Raw genomic sequence first — 15,356 nt, forward strand, 5'->3', positions numbered from 1 at the left:
GCAGGCAGATATCTTTATGTGCCTTTGTAAAGGGCATCTGTGAAATACCTACATTTGCTTTGTGTGTCCACCAAGCATACTGTTTGGCCTCTCCGGGTAGCCATTTGTGAATACTCTCAGTATCCATCAAAAGGGATCCCACTCAGTACTACATTCTCCTACCTGCAGCTTCTCACCTCCTGTTGCAAATTGAGGGGAGAGGTTAATGGATTTCTACCAGGGTCTCTTGCAATGATTGCTTGTGATACTTTTTTTCCTCAGGAGCATTGGTTGTAGGCTGACCTTAGATAGCTTCCTTCAATCTCTCCCAAGTAAACTGTATTTTTAAAAATGTTATCATATGGATGGCATTCTTCCTTAGCTTGCTACTGTGATGCACATCTTTTCTACTTTTATGTTTCTTTGGTCATTTCAAGGGGTATCTGATAGACGATAAAGAGAGTTAGATGCCTTTGCTCCAGTTGTGTGATTTCAGGTTTTTGTTGTTATTTTTAACAGAAGTCGGGTCATCCTGCATTTAGGATGTTTGCAGGACTTCCAAAGAGAAACATCATGAAAATTAGTGATTGAATGCATGTAACTGAGACTTAGGGGAGATCGGGGTAAGAAAAATTCGGGAGATATCAGCATGGGGGGGCAGTCAGGTCACTGGAATAGGAGCGACTGCCTAGAGCAGCAGTTTCAAAATCTGCAGATCATCAGTCTCTCTCCCAGATATTCTGATTTAGCAGGTCCTTGGTAATCTCCAAGAACCTACAATCTTTTTTTAAAGCTTCCATTGAAAGATTCCTAAAGTTGAGTATTAATAGAACTTATAAGACAATTCTTCCAGAGTGGTCCTATTTATGTAGGAAAATTTTATGTCTATATGTAAATGGATGTGTTGTAGGGATGATGGCAGGGTCATCAACTGAAAAGTGGTGATTTGGAAAAGCCATTGTGAGGAAAGCATGGGGGGAGCAGATGAGAAATGTAAACAAGGTGAGAGGACAGAGTAAGTTGGGCATCAATGCACATGATTGTGCAACTTTCTCCTTGGTCAGAAAGCTGAGTGTAGACATGCATATGATGGGTGTTTGGGTTGATAGAGTTGGGTGAAGCAAGGGACAAAGACAGCACATTGGAGACTACAAAGATCTTCTGGTATCTGATCGTAGCCCATCCTTTCAATTTTCTGCTATCCCAGCCTTTTCCCGATACAGCTGCTCTTGACCTTAAAATCACCAGTCCTTGCTGCCACTCATTCCTTTTCTCTCAGTCCATGTCCTCCTTTGTTAATTTGGAAGCCAAGGGGCATTACTTTAGTCATTCTCTTGCGAGTCACCCTCAGAAAATTAAATAACTAATTTAGGTCAAACCACTAATAAATGGTGAGATCAGGATTTGAACTTGGGCCAGTCTAAAGGTGTGTGTGTGTTGGTGTGTGTGTGTGTGTGTGTGTGTGTGTGTGTGTGTATTTTCCACTACTTTATATGGTCCCTGTGGTTGGCATGGTGATGTCCCACCCAGACCCTATTTCATGAAGACTTACTGCCCCAGCAGCTGGGAGTGCAGTCAGCAGAGAGACTTTAGCTCTGAGGTCCTTCAGGGATGTTGCAGCTGCAGAGAGCTGCCTTACCCAAGTTCATATCCCCTCATGGGCAGCAACATCCAATGAGTGATCAATGCAGGAGAATAAAAGCTTGGTGCTCTTGACCCTACTTGGGACTACTCTAAAAGGACCTTCTGTCTCCAGAGCATCCTTTGGGGTCAGCCAAGTTTGTCCTTGGGCCTACATCACAGCTCACCTTTTTCTCCACCCTTCCTGTTTTCTCCCCCTCCATTTCACGGGTGTTGATCCCAAGAGCACTCCTTAATAAACATACTCCACACTAAACTCTCAGTTTGTTACCCAGGGAACCCAAACTGCAACAGCCACTCAAAGAAACAGGAGTCAGACTTTCCTGTTACAGAAGTCAAATTACTTCTCACCTTTCCCAGAGAACTTCCCAAGTGTTTCAGAGAATGTCAGGCCCGGATGAAACTAGATGCCTATTCCCCTAGTTTCCACGTCTACTCATGTGGATTTCAGGTATATAGGGCGCAAGAGAAAGGGTCTAATCCAGGGCTGAGTTAAGTCAAATGCTCCCAGATGTGGAGTGGGGACAGCCTGTTGCTTAAGCTTTGCTAACTGTTTCTCCCTCTCTATCATCCTTCTGAGCCCTATCTGGTCTTGGAAGTCTTAAATCCCAGTTTTATACAATCTTCAGACGAGGCAACTGATAGAAATTTTCAGGCTCACATCTGCTACACCATTGCGCTATGGACTTAGTGACTGAAAATAAAAAAATGACCTAGGCCAAAGCAAACAAATTTCAGTGCTTTTATTTCAGGTTCATTGTTTCCCTTATATCTTATCCATTAGAATAAACAGTTAAAACATGTCAGGAAGAAAAATCAATACATTCATCAGAAAATAAAATTTTGTTGGTTTTTCAATGTGATTATTATAGGAATACTAACAAAAATGAATAAAATCAATACTCGTATATTCCAAATTTTGCAAGCTTTTCCACTTCACATTTTAGTTATTCTTTTAAATTCATACAATCACTATATAAAGTAACTAAATATATGATTCAGGATATATTTCTTTATGATGGTTTGAAAATTTGTGGTAGTTGGTTTTCAATTACTAGACATCTATGAAGATTTCATCTGTGCAAACCACTTAATTAAAAATATGTAAAGTAATACTATGATGGAAATTTCAAAATACTTAATAGGGAGAAAGTTAAAGTTTATATCATGAATGGAATATACTTCATTAGCTTAAATATGCACTGCCTTCTAATCCAGCTAATATACTTTTTAGTCAGCAGCAAATTGAAGCCGTATGTTATCAATGATCGCTCAGATCACTCTAAGTATATAATCTGTGTTACATTAAATAACTTTCTATAGGTAACTGCTTTACACATTTTGTAGACTCAAGTACTTCTTAAAGTTTTCAGTTATTGATTTTCAAATCTTCTTTGTAGGTATAAGCCTCTCAGAAGGGCAAGTATAATCGTGTTTCCTGCCCAGCTGGTCTTTTCCTTTGATAACCACCCATGTTACTCTACAGCCTGTCAATAGGCATTTAATAAGAACCTGCTGTGGGGCCTGAGGTCTCAACAGGGCCTAGAAGCAAACAAAAGATTAGGGTTGCCTGGAGAAATTTATAATCAAGTTGGTGGTTTTCATGAGCATAAACCAGCATGGGGTTGCTTAATTTTCTTGTTTATCAACAGCAATGATAAAGATGTTTTTCTAGGGGTAGCATTGGCTTTGAAATCCCCCTTAAGCTGATAGAAAAAAACCCAGCTCCCATTAACTAATAAAAAAAAAAAGTGGCTAAGTTTATATAGAATGCTGTAGGATAGTCTCCAGAGGTTTGCATAACCATAATCGGATTTACAACAGAAAGTACTGGAACGTTTCTTAATTATCCATACGCTAAGCTAAAATGTGTTCTAATTTTTCATGTTTTAAGAGTAAAATGTCAGGACATTTTTGTGATTTCCTCTAACTAGTAAGACAGGAGGGAGGTTCTTTGTGAGGATTTCCAACCAAGCCATGTACAACCAATCTGATATCGATCCTTTTCTTGCCACAGGAAGGCTCCTGACAGAATGGAAAAGCAAAACAGAAGTGACAATTACTACAGTCAGTAACATCACTAGTTGTCTGAGCTATTTAATAAGCAGTGGTCTGAAACTTTTATACCCCTCCCTCCCAATATGAAAACACTGAAATTATTTTAAATATAGATATTACGCTGATGTACTTCTCCGATGATACAAATATCTATAAATCAGAAAACTAGGCTTAGGCATTGTAGAGACAAAACACAGCTATAAATTTTCACTCTTCTTAAATAGAAAATTTGATCAACCAATACTTCTCACTTTTTTTGGCAGAAATAATTTTTCCCAATGGCTTAAAGTTTTTGTATTTGGGAGAAACCTCAGAAACCAGCTATTTGAACGTCCCAATTCAAGAGACCATTCTATGTCTTCTATGAATAGCCAGTCCTCCAAACTAGACTTTGCTTGAAGACATATTATCTTTGTACAGAGAAGTCAGTTCATGCTGTATAGATGTGCAATAGTTGGAGATGATCATGTTTAGCTATCAATCTTTAGGTAAACAAACATTAATAATCTCAGCAGGTACACCGCTAACATTTGTTGGGTGGAGGGCAAAGAGTGGAAAAGCCCATTGCCCTTTTCTCCCACCTTGGCCTCTCCCCACATGGCAAGGAGCCTTGGGAACATGCCGTGGACCCCACACCACAGAGCACCCACCCAGGGAAGGCGCCTGTGAATCTCTGTGGCCGGCTTGGGGCTTGTTAGGCGGCAGTTCTGGGGTCAGGTTCCTGGAGCATGGTCTAGAGGGGCAGCCGGGGTTCTAGGTGGGCACGGCCCTGGCCCCAGGGGTCTGGCAAGCCTGGAGGAATGGCACGTGGGGCCTTCCAAAGCCCATGGCCCTGGTATTCAAGGTCTCAGGATGGCATTTATTTTCCTTCACTAAAATCCCACCTTTCAAGTTCAAACTTTCCACTTGAATAGTTGTGAGCTTTTATATTGATTAACCCATTTACCTAAGATTTCCCTGTAACATTCTGAAATGTCTCAGTAATACTTACAGGACTATGAGACTAGCAGCTCTTGAGTGCTCCTGTAAGAGTTCATTCAGCCGAACTTGCCGGTAACTCTGTGGACAACATTCAGGGTTTGTTGAGGGCAGCTTTCCCAGAATTATGAATAAGAATTTACCTTCTCAAATTATGGACAAGTAGAAAAACTTCACTTTTTAAAAATTTAACAATGATTTCATTCAGGTTTGGAAACTTAAGTGTTTTAAAAACATGAGAAATGTTAGAAATGTAAACTATAAGACCAGACTGTCATGGTGTTATGGTGGGTTATTAAATTCTAGGGAGAAAAAAGCAAGCAAACAACATGGATAAGCATAAAATGAAGATGAGAATGGCAGGTTCTGGGGAAAAGGTTTGCAAGTGAAAAAAATTAACCTTATCTTCATATACCAATTTCATATCCTAAGAATATAGATTATATCCTAGTCTACCTTTCTTTAAACTGAATATTTTATCAGACTGGTTTCAATTACAAAGTTACCAAAAGACTCACTTGGAAAAAGAACTACATTATCTATTTTGCAGTGATGAGAGTAATATTTATTACTATATTTCATTGCTCAGTGAAATATAATGATATTCCAGATATGTGATTTACTCAATTATGTGAAAATCTTTGTTAGAATTGGGCATCTTATTACACACAGAATTTAAGATTCTTAGCTCAGTAATTTTTCCACTAAATATCAAAGTGATCTAATTTGTTCCAACTTCAGCTCCTAATGTAGTTTATTTAAATTTTGTAGTTTAGAGGTTCTTGTGGTCCTTTTTCTTGAATGTCCAATCCAATTCAGAAGTCAATTCTTTTACCTTATTCTTATGTCCCTGCCCCTTTCATCATCATCACAACTTCAGCTCAGGCCAGATAGGGGTAACTCCCATCTTTTCTAGAGAACCCAGCCAGATTGGGGTTACCACCATTTTACCATTTTACATCCAGGCTACAACATGTGCCTGATTCAACTTTCATATTCATTATTCCAATTACATATTTTTTCAGATCCCTCTGTTAGTTTTCATAGCTATCTTCATCAGGTTAAAATTCTTTGTTATTTTGTCAAATTGTGATAATCTATCTTTGTCTACTTTGCATAGATATTGACTTGACTTAAATTATTTGAGACTGATAGGTCTGTCTTCTGTTCTATAAAATTAAATTTGAAAGGAGACTTCACAATATGTATCAATAAGCTGTCCTTTTAACTTTTAAAAAAATGATTTTATGTTAAAAATGAAAAGTTTTCTTAAATCCTCATATCCAGTAATATAATTGAAAAGCACTTGGAAAATGCAGGAACCCTGGATCTTAAACAATGAAATTCTATAACAGACACAATGCTTCTTGATCTTTAAATCCACCACTGTTTTCTTTTTCAGCTGGTTAGACAGCAAAGTAAAAACTAAGACAAATCTTTACCTTTTCCTTGACTGCTTCCAGTTCTGCATCTGTAATTTTCCACGGATTTTCTCTCTTTAATTTCTCAGCAGTTATTGAGTCTTTGCAGCTTTCATGGAGACAGTATGGTTCTATCATCTCTTCAAAGACTTTCCAGCTGAAATTGGAATTATAAAGGAGACCTCACAGTGGGAAATTAACTCATTATTTCACAGATACTCCAGGTTTGACTGACTGGCTCTGCTGGATGAATCAAATCTGAATGTCATGCAAATCTTTTAAGAGTTATCTTTGCAGGGGACTTAATGTGAGTGAAACCTTGGCTATAATACTGCCTCCCTTCCCAAGGAAAGGTCTTACTTAACATGCATGAGGATTGTTAACCTTCTAGGTATTAGATCCTCAATATAAACACACGAATATATTCTGCAAATACATTTTCTACATAGTATAGTCAAAGACATAGTTGTAATGTAGACACTTAGCCCATAAGAGAATTTCCATCAGCTTATTTTACAGATTCCATGAGAGACATGCATGAATTAATGTAGGGGATAAACTAGGCTCCTAGTGACTTGGGTAGGGCTGCCTTCCTCACTTTAGCCCACATGGCAACTCCCACTCACAGCAAGAGTCTGTGGGCAGCTGGGAGGGTAGTAAGGGTCCCCACAAGTTTAGTGGCTATAGAACAATTTCAATGTTTGCTGCAAATAATGCAGCCTTTTTCCTTCTGGTGTTGCTGCCTGAGCTTTTCAAATGACTATTATTCAGGTGCAGGTTAGAAGAAAGAACAAAAATCAATAATATTTTAATGTTTAAAAATCTGAGGCCATTTTAGAGCAATTAAGAAGACATTATTTAGTAGAAAACTAGGAGCACTATGTCAGCGCTGTGGAACATTTAAAAAATTGCAGGAAAAACCTCACTCTTGTCTTTCATAAGATATATTTTTTAAAATGATAGCATAAAACAAAGCTTGTAATTTATGAGAATAGTTGTTTTTGGTATGCGATTTTAAGATGATCTCAAATATAAACATTGTTTTTTGGTTTTATATAACATAGCTTCCTTATAACTAAGTAACTTTGGAATGAGCAGTAATTAGATTCAATGTGCTGTTAGGCTAAGAAATTAAAATATGGAGACATGGGTTCAATGATCTCATCCGTTATCGCGTTTTAAGATTTGCAGATCAAAGTGCAGAGATACAAAGGAGTAGGATATCCCTACCAGTGTGCCTTTGTGAAGGGATTGATGAGATAGATACTTAATGCAGTAGACTTCTGACATTTTGACTTATTTAAGATAGACAGCGACAGGGAAGGAATAAGACTGATGTGCCCTATTATTCTTTCAACCACACAATACTTGAATTTGCTGTTCATTCCAACAATGCCCTGCCTTCAGAGACCTTTGAGAGCCATCAGTGCAAAGGTGCTGGCCTAGGATGGAAGAGCCTGGGTTCTCCCTCCAGCTCTTCCATTTTCCTCCTTGACTGGATAACCTTGCCTATAGAAGGGTTGCTCAGAGCTGGCAAGAGGATTGGTATGAGGGTCAGTATGATGATCTGGGTGATGGTGCTATGAAAAGTGTGCAGTGCCCTGTAAAAACAAGGCATTCATTTTACTGCACAGTCACAGGACTGAGGTTAGCAATTAAGAGGCTCTCTGTTTAAACTCCATGTATACTTATTTTGATCAAGATAAGAGTTTTCTTCGCATCTCAGCACAGGTGCTTATCAGAAAGACCAGTTCAAAAATAGTTTCTAAGAAACGGAAGGTGGAGTGGAGGTTGCCGGTTGTCTCCCCAGCATTTATGCTTCCCCATTATATCTAGGTGGGAATGACTCCATCCCTACCCAGTATCAGCCAATCAGCACAGTTCTATTCCTTCTGCTAGAGTGATTGGCTAGAGTGGGCACATAACCCAGGCAGGCTTGACCAACAGGTACTTAGCATTCCACTGACTACTGTGAGTGGCTCAGTGGCTTAGATTGGTGTAAGCTGAGTGGAGCCCATGGCCTCAATTCAATGACCGGGGAAGAGACAAACTTTCTCTCCCTGAATACAAATGAGCAGATATGTTGTCCTGGTTGCTATGGGCAATCACCTAGTTTTTATAAGCAAAATCAACTTTGATGATTTCATAATGGAAGGTAGAATGAAAAGAATGAAAGAGAATTAGTCCTTGATTGTAAAATTAACCTTCTGTATCAAGCTTGCCTGAAAGCAAAAATACACTTGGATTTCTCAGCTATGTTTGACGATAATTTCCATTATTTAAGTCACTGAGTTTTTCTTTTACTTGCAATCGAAATATGCTACGTGACACAGAAGGTTATCACAGGGCTGTATTTGCCCATTTATTTTCTCTAAACTCTCACTGCTCCTTGTCTATGTTCATCTTTGATTTCTTCATCCTAAGGCTCATCCCAGGGCGGGCTAGTTTCCATCTCCTAGCTAGGTGATCCAAAGGTAGCTCAAGATTTCTATTTTGCTTCTCATTAAATGTGATTTTTCTTATAAGTATTTTTAATTGATTCAAAAGTAGGCCAAGCATTACATGATATGAAATATAAATGAGAATTAATTCAATTAAAATAATTAACTCCTAGCTGCCCTGCCTTCCCCATCCTTGTTCCTCATAACAAAGTTTAAATTTTTTAAATTGCATAAAAATTTCTCCCTATTCATATAAGATTTCTTCTCTCAAATTAATGTAGTAGTTGTTTTTGTGACCACTCTAAATTTTTAAACTAAATTATCTAGTTCAGTGCTCCTAGTTCCTCTTTGATTTCTGTATAAAGATTGTTGTCTTTTTGGCCTATGACTTTTAATTTAGTCTATACAATAAAAAAAGAAATTTAAGCACAAGAGCTTTTCAGTTTCTGCTGGCTTGATTATTTTCTCATTAACTTTGCTTTTGTACTCCCTTCCACCCTTGCTCTGCCATATTTATTGATAATGTTTCTATGATCAAATGTCTTCATCAAGACTTACTGATGTTTTACGGGTAGTTGAAAGATTTGTTAAAGGCAACTTAAGGGCATTTAACATTAGTCTCCAAAGTGGAAATCATTGACAAACTATTTTTGACATTGTGTGTTACCTGGTGACCAAGAAACAGCAGTGATCGAGATCGTTGTTAATGGTAGATAAGAGCTGCCCAGCCAAGAAGATCCATGTGGGAACTAAAATTGTGCCAGGACTCTAAGCTTTGGGCCCTAGGCCCAGGGCTACATCAGCCCAGAGAAAGAGGTCTTTTTCTCTAATTGAGCAACTCAGAGGAGTTGCCTTTTTAAAATGATCACAAAGGTGCCAAATGTGCTACCTGTGACCATCTGTGAGATTTACTGAATGACCTTTCTCTGTTCTAAAATTTACCATATTACATTTTACAACATAATATATCATCAGTTATCGCAGAGGCTGAAGAGAGGAGAATGGCACTTCCAGCCCGCCTTTACTTGGTGGACCTTTTGTCTTCACACTAGGGTACATTGACTGCAAGAATTCTTTTATTCCAATAAGAATGGATGTTTTCCCCCCTGCCTCTTCTTCAAGACCTTGAAATATCAGAGAGAAATCTCCAAAATTCTGAAAACAATTTCATTTTTCCCTGAGAAAGGGAAGTAGATCTCTTCATTGCAGGATGATGAGAACATGTAAAAAAACAACCAAATTAAAACGGTGTCTACAGTCAAATTTAGATACCAGGACAAAAGCAAAAATGCCTGGGCCCTTTGCTTCTTACTATTTAGTTTGCTCCCTGAGAAGAGGCAACCGTGGCACAAAGGTCAGGGATAGTAAGAGAAAGAGTGAGTAGACTGGTGAGCATTCAAAGAATGAAGAGGCATGGTTACTGGTATAACAGCATTCTCAGTGATAGGACAGGAATGTATGCAGGGGGTGACCATGGCAGCTGGGCAGAGAGTAGCATGAAAGAAAGGTAAGGAAACAAGGACTTGGGTAGAGACAATCATATTGATGGGTAAAGAAGCAAGGGCTATAGGAATACATCAGCAAGCAGACAGTTCTTTGCTGCTGATAGGACAACAGCAAGAAGAGTTCAGCTACAAGAAGTAGGTAACTGAATTGTGGCCAGGACTGAGCTAGGGCTTATGAAAACCCCAAAGTTAGTAGGGGACACTGTGACTACCCTGTAGACAACAGTAAATGGCGCTGTACTGGCAGAGCCCTGGCAGGCTCTGGCCTGTTGCTAAGTGGCACATACTAGGGAATCATTGGACCTGCTGTGTTATAAAAGAGAACGCATTTCCAACCATTAAATCCATAAAATGAACTCATTTGATCACATCACTGCAAATGCCAAGAGGCAAAGACTTAGGAATTAAAATTCTTCAAATGAAATGTGGAAGGCTACCAGAGATTGTGGCATGACAATAATCATATCAGAATGTTAACTCCATTTACCATGGAGAATTATAAATCTGTTCTTAATTTTTCTTAAGTATTTACAACTGTAGAAATATAGGAATGCAAAGCATTGTGGTATATATGATATAAAGAAATATTACACAGTAATAATCTAGGACAACCCTGTCAATTACAGCTTTCTTATTGCAGTTAAGGTGTTTGGTAAAACAATTTGAACTGTCCCAAAGACTTGGTGGAATCATGAATACCCTCAAACAGCATGAACTTGGAGGCGGTTGTTTGGTAAATAAGAACACATCCTACATCTGGATGATTTTCAGTTAGTTAAGAAGCTCATGTAGGATAACAGTAAGGGAAGAGCAAGAAGACTTGAGGGTGGAATGGCAACCCAAGGAGACTGCAGGAGAAATGATGGTCAACAGAAATGAGAAGAGGTCCAACAGGCCAGCGAGGACCTAAGCTATGCTGAGACCTTGGTGACTCTCTAACATTTGGAGGCCCCATTCCACACCAGATCAAACATAGAGAGTTGCATCCAAACACAACAGTAAACATGATCTTGGACTGAAAACGTTTTATAATTGTTAACTTACCACTCTAAATAGTTCACTTAATTTACAATTAGCTATAATTTCTAGACAATCTTCTTGCTCCTCTGGGAACTCCTGTGAAGATCTAACTTACAAATATCATGAACTTGACAAATTTAACAATTAATGAGGGCTGAAATTATGTCATGTTTTGAGGACATTTAGCCAGTTATTTCAGTTTTGTCATTTTTAAATTTTGGAGCCGATACATGTCCTTGCCAGGCTTCAAATGGTTTTAGAGCCCCCTTTGGCGGCCCTCACATGTTCTAAGTGTTGAAATGGCCATGACTGTCATTGTGCCAAGAAAACACAAGCTGTTTCCATATCTTCTCCACTGGAGCTCCCCAATCCAGGATGCCCCACCTGTAACTTTAAATAATGAAAACGTGCCCTTACTGCTTAGGTCAGAACCATCTGAGCTTTACCTTCTGTTCCTCTTGCTGCCATAGACACCAGGAACATGAAGGACAATTCTAAAATGCTAACTCAACTGTGTTTCAACAAGTCTCCCTCTCAATCTCATCTTCACCATAACACCTTTTCATTCCATTAGAACCTATTTGATAGCGCTATGTCATCACTATTTGAATTCCCTTTTTGTTATATCCTTTCAGGAGGTCACTGCAGGAAATACATAACATTTTTACCCTTTAATACTCAACACAAAAGAGAATGAGAGATGTCACAAATAAACAATGAACCTTGTTAAACGTTTCGTACCTTTCTTTGTTTGGCTTAATGTTGATGTCACCAATGATATGGATGTCTGCAAATTTTATCCTGAATTTGCTCAGAAGGGAAGCTATTCTGAAAATAGGAGAAAAACACTTTGTCATTGCACTTTTAACTATTTTCAATCAAAGAGTTTTATGTTTAAGATATCAAAAGCAATCACATCTTATTTCAGCTTAGCTTTCAGACAAAGGCTTTGGTTAGTGTTTGATTTTCATTACAGTACTTAATGGATATATTAAATGTAGACCAAGCGATTCCACTGAAGGCAAATTCCTGTCAGTGCAGACACTGAAAATAGCAAACCCAGGTCTGCAATCACGTTTCAGGGAAGCTAATATAGAGCTGTTTAAACTTTCTTATTATTTGGAAAAAGAAAAAAACCCAGTGTTATTGTCTATTATCTTGCTGATAATTTTTATAGTTTACTGACAAAATACTGACAAACTAATAATTACTATATATTGTATCATTATATAGTAGAGGTTTTTTTCCCCCTGGCAACTAAAAATTTTGATATAATTTCAAAGTTACAGAAAAATTGCAAGGAGAGTGCAAAGAAATCACAGATTCATTAATTGTTTATATTTTGCACCATTTGATTTATCATTCTCTTTTTCTCTTTTATTTATATATGTCTACATCTATCTACACCTTCTTTCTTTCCATTTTTCTTTTTTTGCTTGCTTTCTACTTACCTGCTCACCTACCCATCTGCCATTTTAAATCTGCAGCTGTCAGCCTCCTTTACCTCTAAATACTTCAGTGGGTATTGCCTAAGAACAAGGGCATTCTCTTACATGAATAGAGTACAATTTTTGACATCAGGAAGCTGAACATTGATACCATACTGTCATCCAATCCACCAATTATTTTCAATTGTCACCAGTTGTCTCAATAAGATACTGGAGGCTCCAAGAAAATGTAATTGTTATAGACATCATGTTTGTTTACATTTTAATGATTCTCTTTAAGAGGAATTAAATGTATAATGTCCTCCTAAGAAGGGGGAGAAAATATGAAGAAAAATCACTGCATAAAAGCCCATCACTCATCATTGTTTTGCAGTTTCTGGAAGGAGGTTCCAGGAAGGGTTCAGGAATTAGACATCCCATGAGGGACCAACAGCTGCTGCAGGTGCTTCTTCAAATTGCCACCAGAGACCTTTGATTACAGCACATTCTCTTATTCTTACAATTATGCCTCAACTCTCCATGACTAAATTAATAAAGAAACAGACTCACACTATGGGACTTTTATTATTATTATTATTATTATTTAATTGGAAGAGTTCTCAACAGTCATCCATTTTAATTCTTCCAAACTACAATTGAGAAACTAGGGACCCAGAAATGTGTGTGACTAATGCAAAGTCCTGCTGCTCATTGGTGGCAGGGCTGGGACAAGGACCAGGTGCCCTCAGTTCTCTTTTAAGTGAGCTGTGCTAGAGTGACTGCTGTGAACTAACCAGTTTGAATCACCTAGAAGAAACTATTGGACCCAAATTCCTTCAGGCTTTTTCTTTCTTGGATACACTTACTAGTCAGAACATAATGGACATTATAAAAGATAATGATACGCTCACTCAAGACTTGAGATGAGGCTTCTGTGCCAAGCTCCTTTTTGAAAGCATTTGTGGCAGGGGATAAAAGGACTTGAAGACAGTGAGTAGAAAACTTACACAGATAATTTATTGACCAGAAAACCAAGTAATGCTTTAGAACAACAAACATCCAAAATGTTTTAACACGTGAGAGATAAGTTACTTACGCAATTTTTTCTTCTTCAATGCGGTTTATCTTCCCTCCGACATAGATTCTTAACTTACAGTCTTTCCATTTTTTTCTGAGAGTCAAGATATAGGGGATAAGGAGTGTTAAACCTGAAAAAAAAGTAAATTATGACAGAAAAGATGAGTACAGCTAGCTGAAAGGAAATGAAGGACTTTGCAACTGTTTTATTCTCACTTTCATAGCTCCTAAATAATACAGTCTTTGGAGATCACAGAAATATTATTCTTTAGCATTGTTTTCATATACCTTCCCACGCCAGTTGTTAAATTTATCAACACAGAAATTCTGCCTTCCTAGTGTATATTCTGGAATATTTTACCTCCATCATCAAATAACCACCAAACATCAATTGTGCCTTTTCCTTGCTTCTTTTTAAATTGGGTGCTGGCTTCCACCAGTTTCTGGTTGAACTCCCCCACGTGCATGGACTGGATTGTGTTAATGCTGCTGTCTGTAATGAGAAAAATAATACAGCCATTTGTCTTTTGAGGAAAGAAACAAAATAACTTTGCAATAAATCTGTTCAGGAAAATAGAGGAAGGGTCATAAATTTGTAAGTGCTTTTTATACTTACAGGTAAATAGTGATCTCTATTCTCTGAAAAGGGAGCTAAAGGTCAAGTGCCATAGTAATTTAGATCACCTTCAGTAGTTCAAAAAATTTGATATTGGTTTTATGGTTACAGTTTACAATCCACATTATAAAGCTGTGGATTGTTTTCAGGTCATTAGTACTCTGTCTCAGAGTGGAATTATTATCTAGACATGTAATAATGCTAAATTATCAAGTAAATCCTGATTTTTCCAAATTTCAGGTATAAGTCAATTTAATCATATTTTCAAATTTACTTGAAAGAAGAACATGTGGTGATCGATTTTCTGGAGATAAGCAATAGAATCAGAAGTATTCCTTCATTAGACAAGTCATTCACTCAAGTATAATTTTGGTGTAAGTTCCACGAATGTCTGGGTTATAAAGGTGGCCAGGGACAATGTACAGCTTGGCTTTCTATGGCCAAGCTTTCTTCTCAAGGAGGGTTTTGAGGCTAAGGTAAAGCCATTTGAGCTATTTGCATCTCTGGGAAAGAGATGAAAAAGCCAGAAAATATGGAAAGACAAAATTCCTTTACTTGAGTTATAATTAAGGGTGCACAGAAGATAGGTGAAAAAGAAAATTTTTTTTTTAATGCAATTTCCAACCTAACATGGACGCAATGTAAGTGTACGAGGGAACTAGGCCAATGTTTAAATTGGACCCTTGTTCCTATTTGCCAGTGGGGGTTTCTTTGCTACACCGTATATACTCTTTCTCATTTCCACATCTTTGAAAGTTGTGACTTTATTGCTCATTTCAAAGAGATGGTGTCAGTGTAGTGCTTAGAGGAGAGCTGGCAGCGCTCTGAGCTTTCTCTCTGATCTAAGAGGTTCTAAAGATGCTTTGTTCTATCTTTTGCTGTTTCCATGTTTGGGGCTGTCCATTCTGAAGCAATTATCTTATATTGTTTCTGTCTCCCTAGGACTGCTGAGGGAGAAAGTAAATACATTTACAACACGGACTGAACTCCGCTCCCACTTACATGCACATCAAAGCATCCAGTGGACTCAAGCACGAGTGCCTGGGAGGCAGATGGTGCTGATCTAGAACTCAAAAGAGTTGTTAACCTACAAAAGCCCAACAGTGAAAGGTCCTATTTAGAGCTGAGTCTGAAATTTTAGGTGTTGGAAATAAAACGACATTATTTTACTTTTCTGAACAATGAGACATGTT

At 38.0% G+C, this 15,356-nt stretch overlaps 1 protein-coding gene across 1 annotated transcript in view; it reads right to left on the reverse strand.

Moving 5' to 3' along the window:
* Positions 1-2,348: 2,348 nt before the first annotated feature.
* The window catches only part of SLC12A1 (solute carrier family 12 member 1), an 81,912-nt gene continuing 68,904 nt past the window's right edge, over positions 2,349-15,356 (reverse strand). Inside the window, exons 22-27 of the mRNA XM_074329185.1 lie at positions 13,909-14,040; positions 13,567-13,678; positions 11,785-11,871; positions 6,099-6,234; positions 4,670-4,737; positions 2,349-3,645 (exon numbers count right to left, since the gene is read on the reverse strand). Of these exons, the coding sequence (XP_074185286.1) occupies positions 3,510-3,645; positions 4,670-4,737; positions 6,099-6,234; positions 11,785-11,871; positions 13,567-13,678; positions 13,909-14,040 (671 nt within the window). The 3' untranslated portion in view covers positions 2,349-3,509. The remainder of the gene's footprint in view (positions 3,646-4,669; positions 4,738-6,098; positions 6,235-11,784; positions 11,872-13,566; positions 13,679-13,908; positions 14,041-15,356) is intronic.

The sequence above is a fragment of the Rhinolophus sinicus genome, linkage group LG03, assembly GCF_036562045.2.
Source record: "Rhinolophus sinicus isolate RSC01 linkage group LG03, ASM3656204v1, whole genome shotgun sequence".
NCBI classification, from domain to species: Eukaryota; Metazoa; Chordata; class Mammalia; order Chiroptera; family Rhinolophidae; genus Rhinolophus; species Rhinolophus sinicus.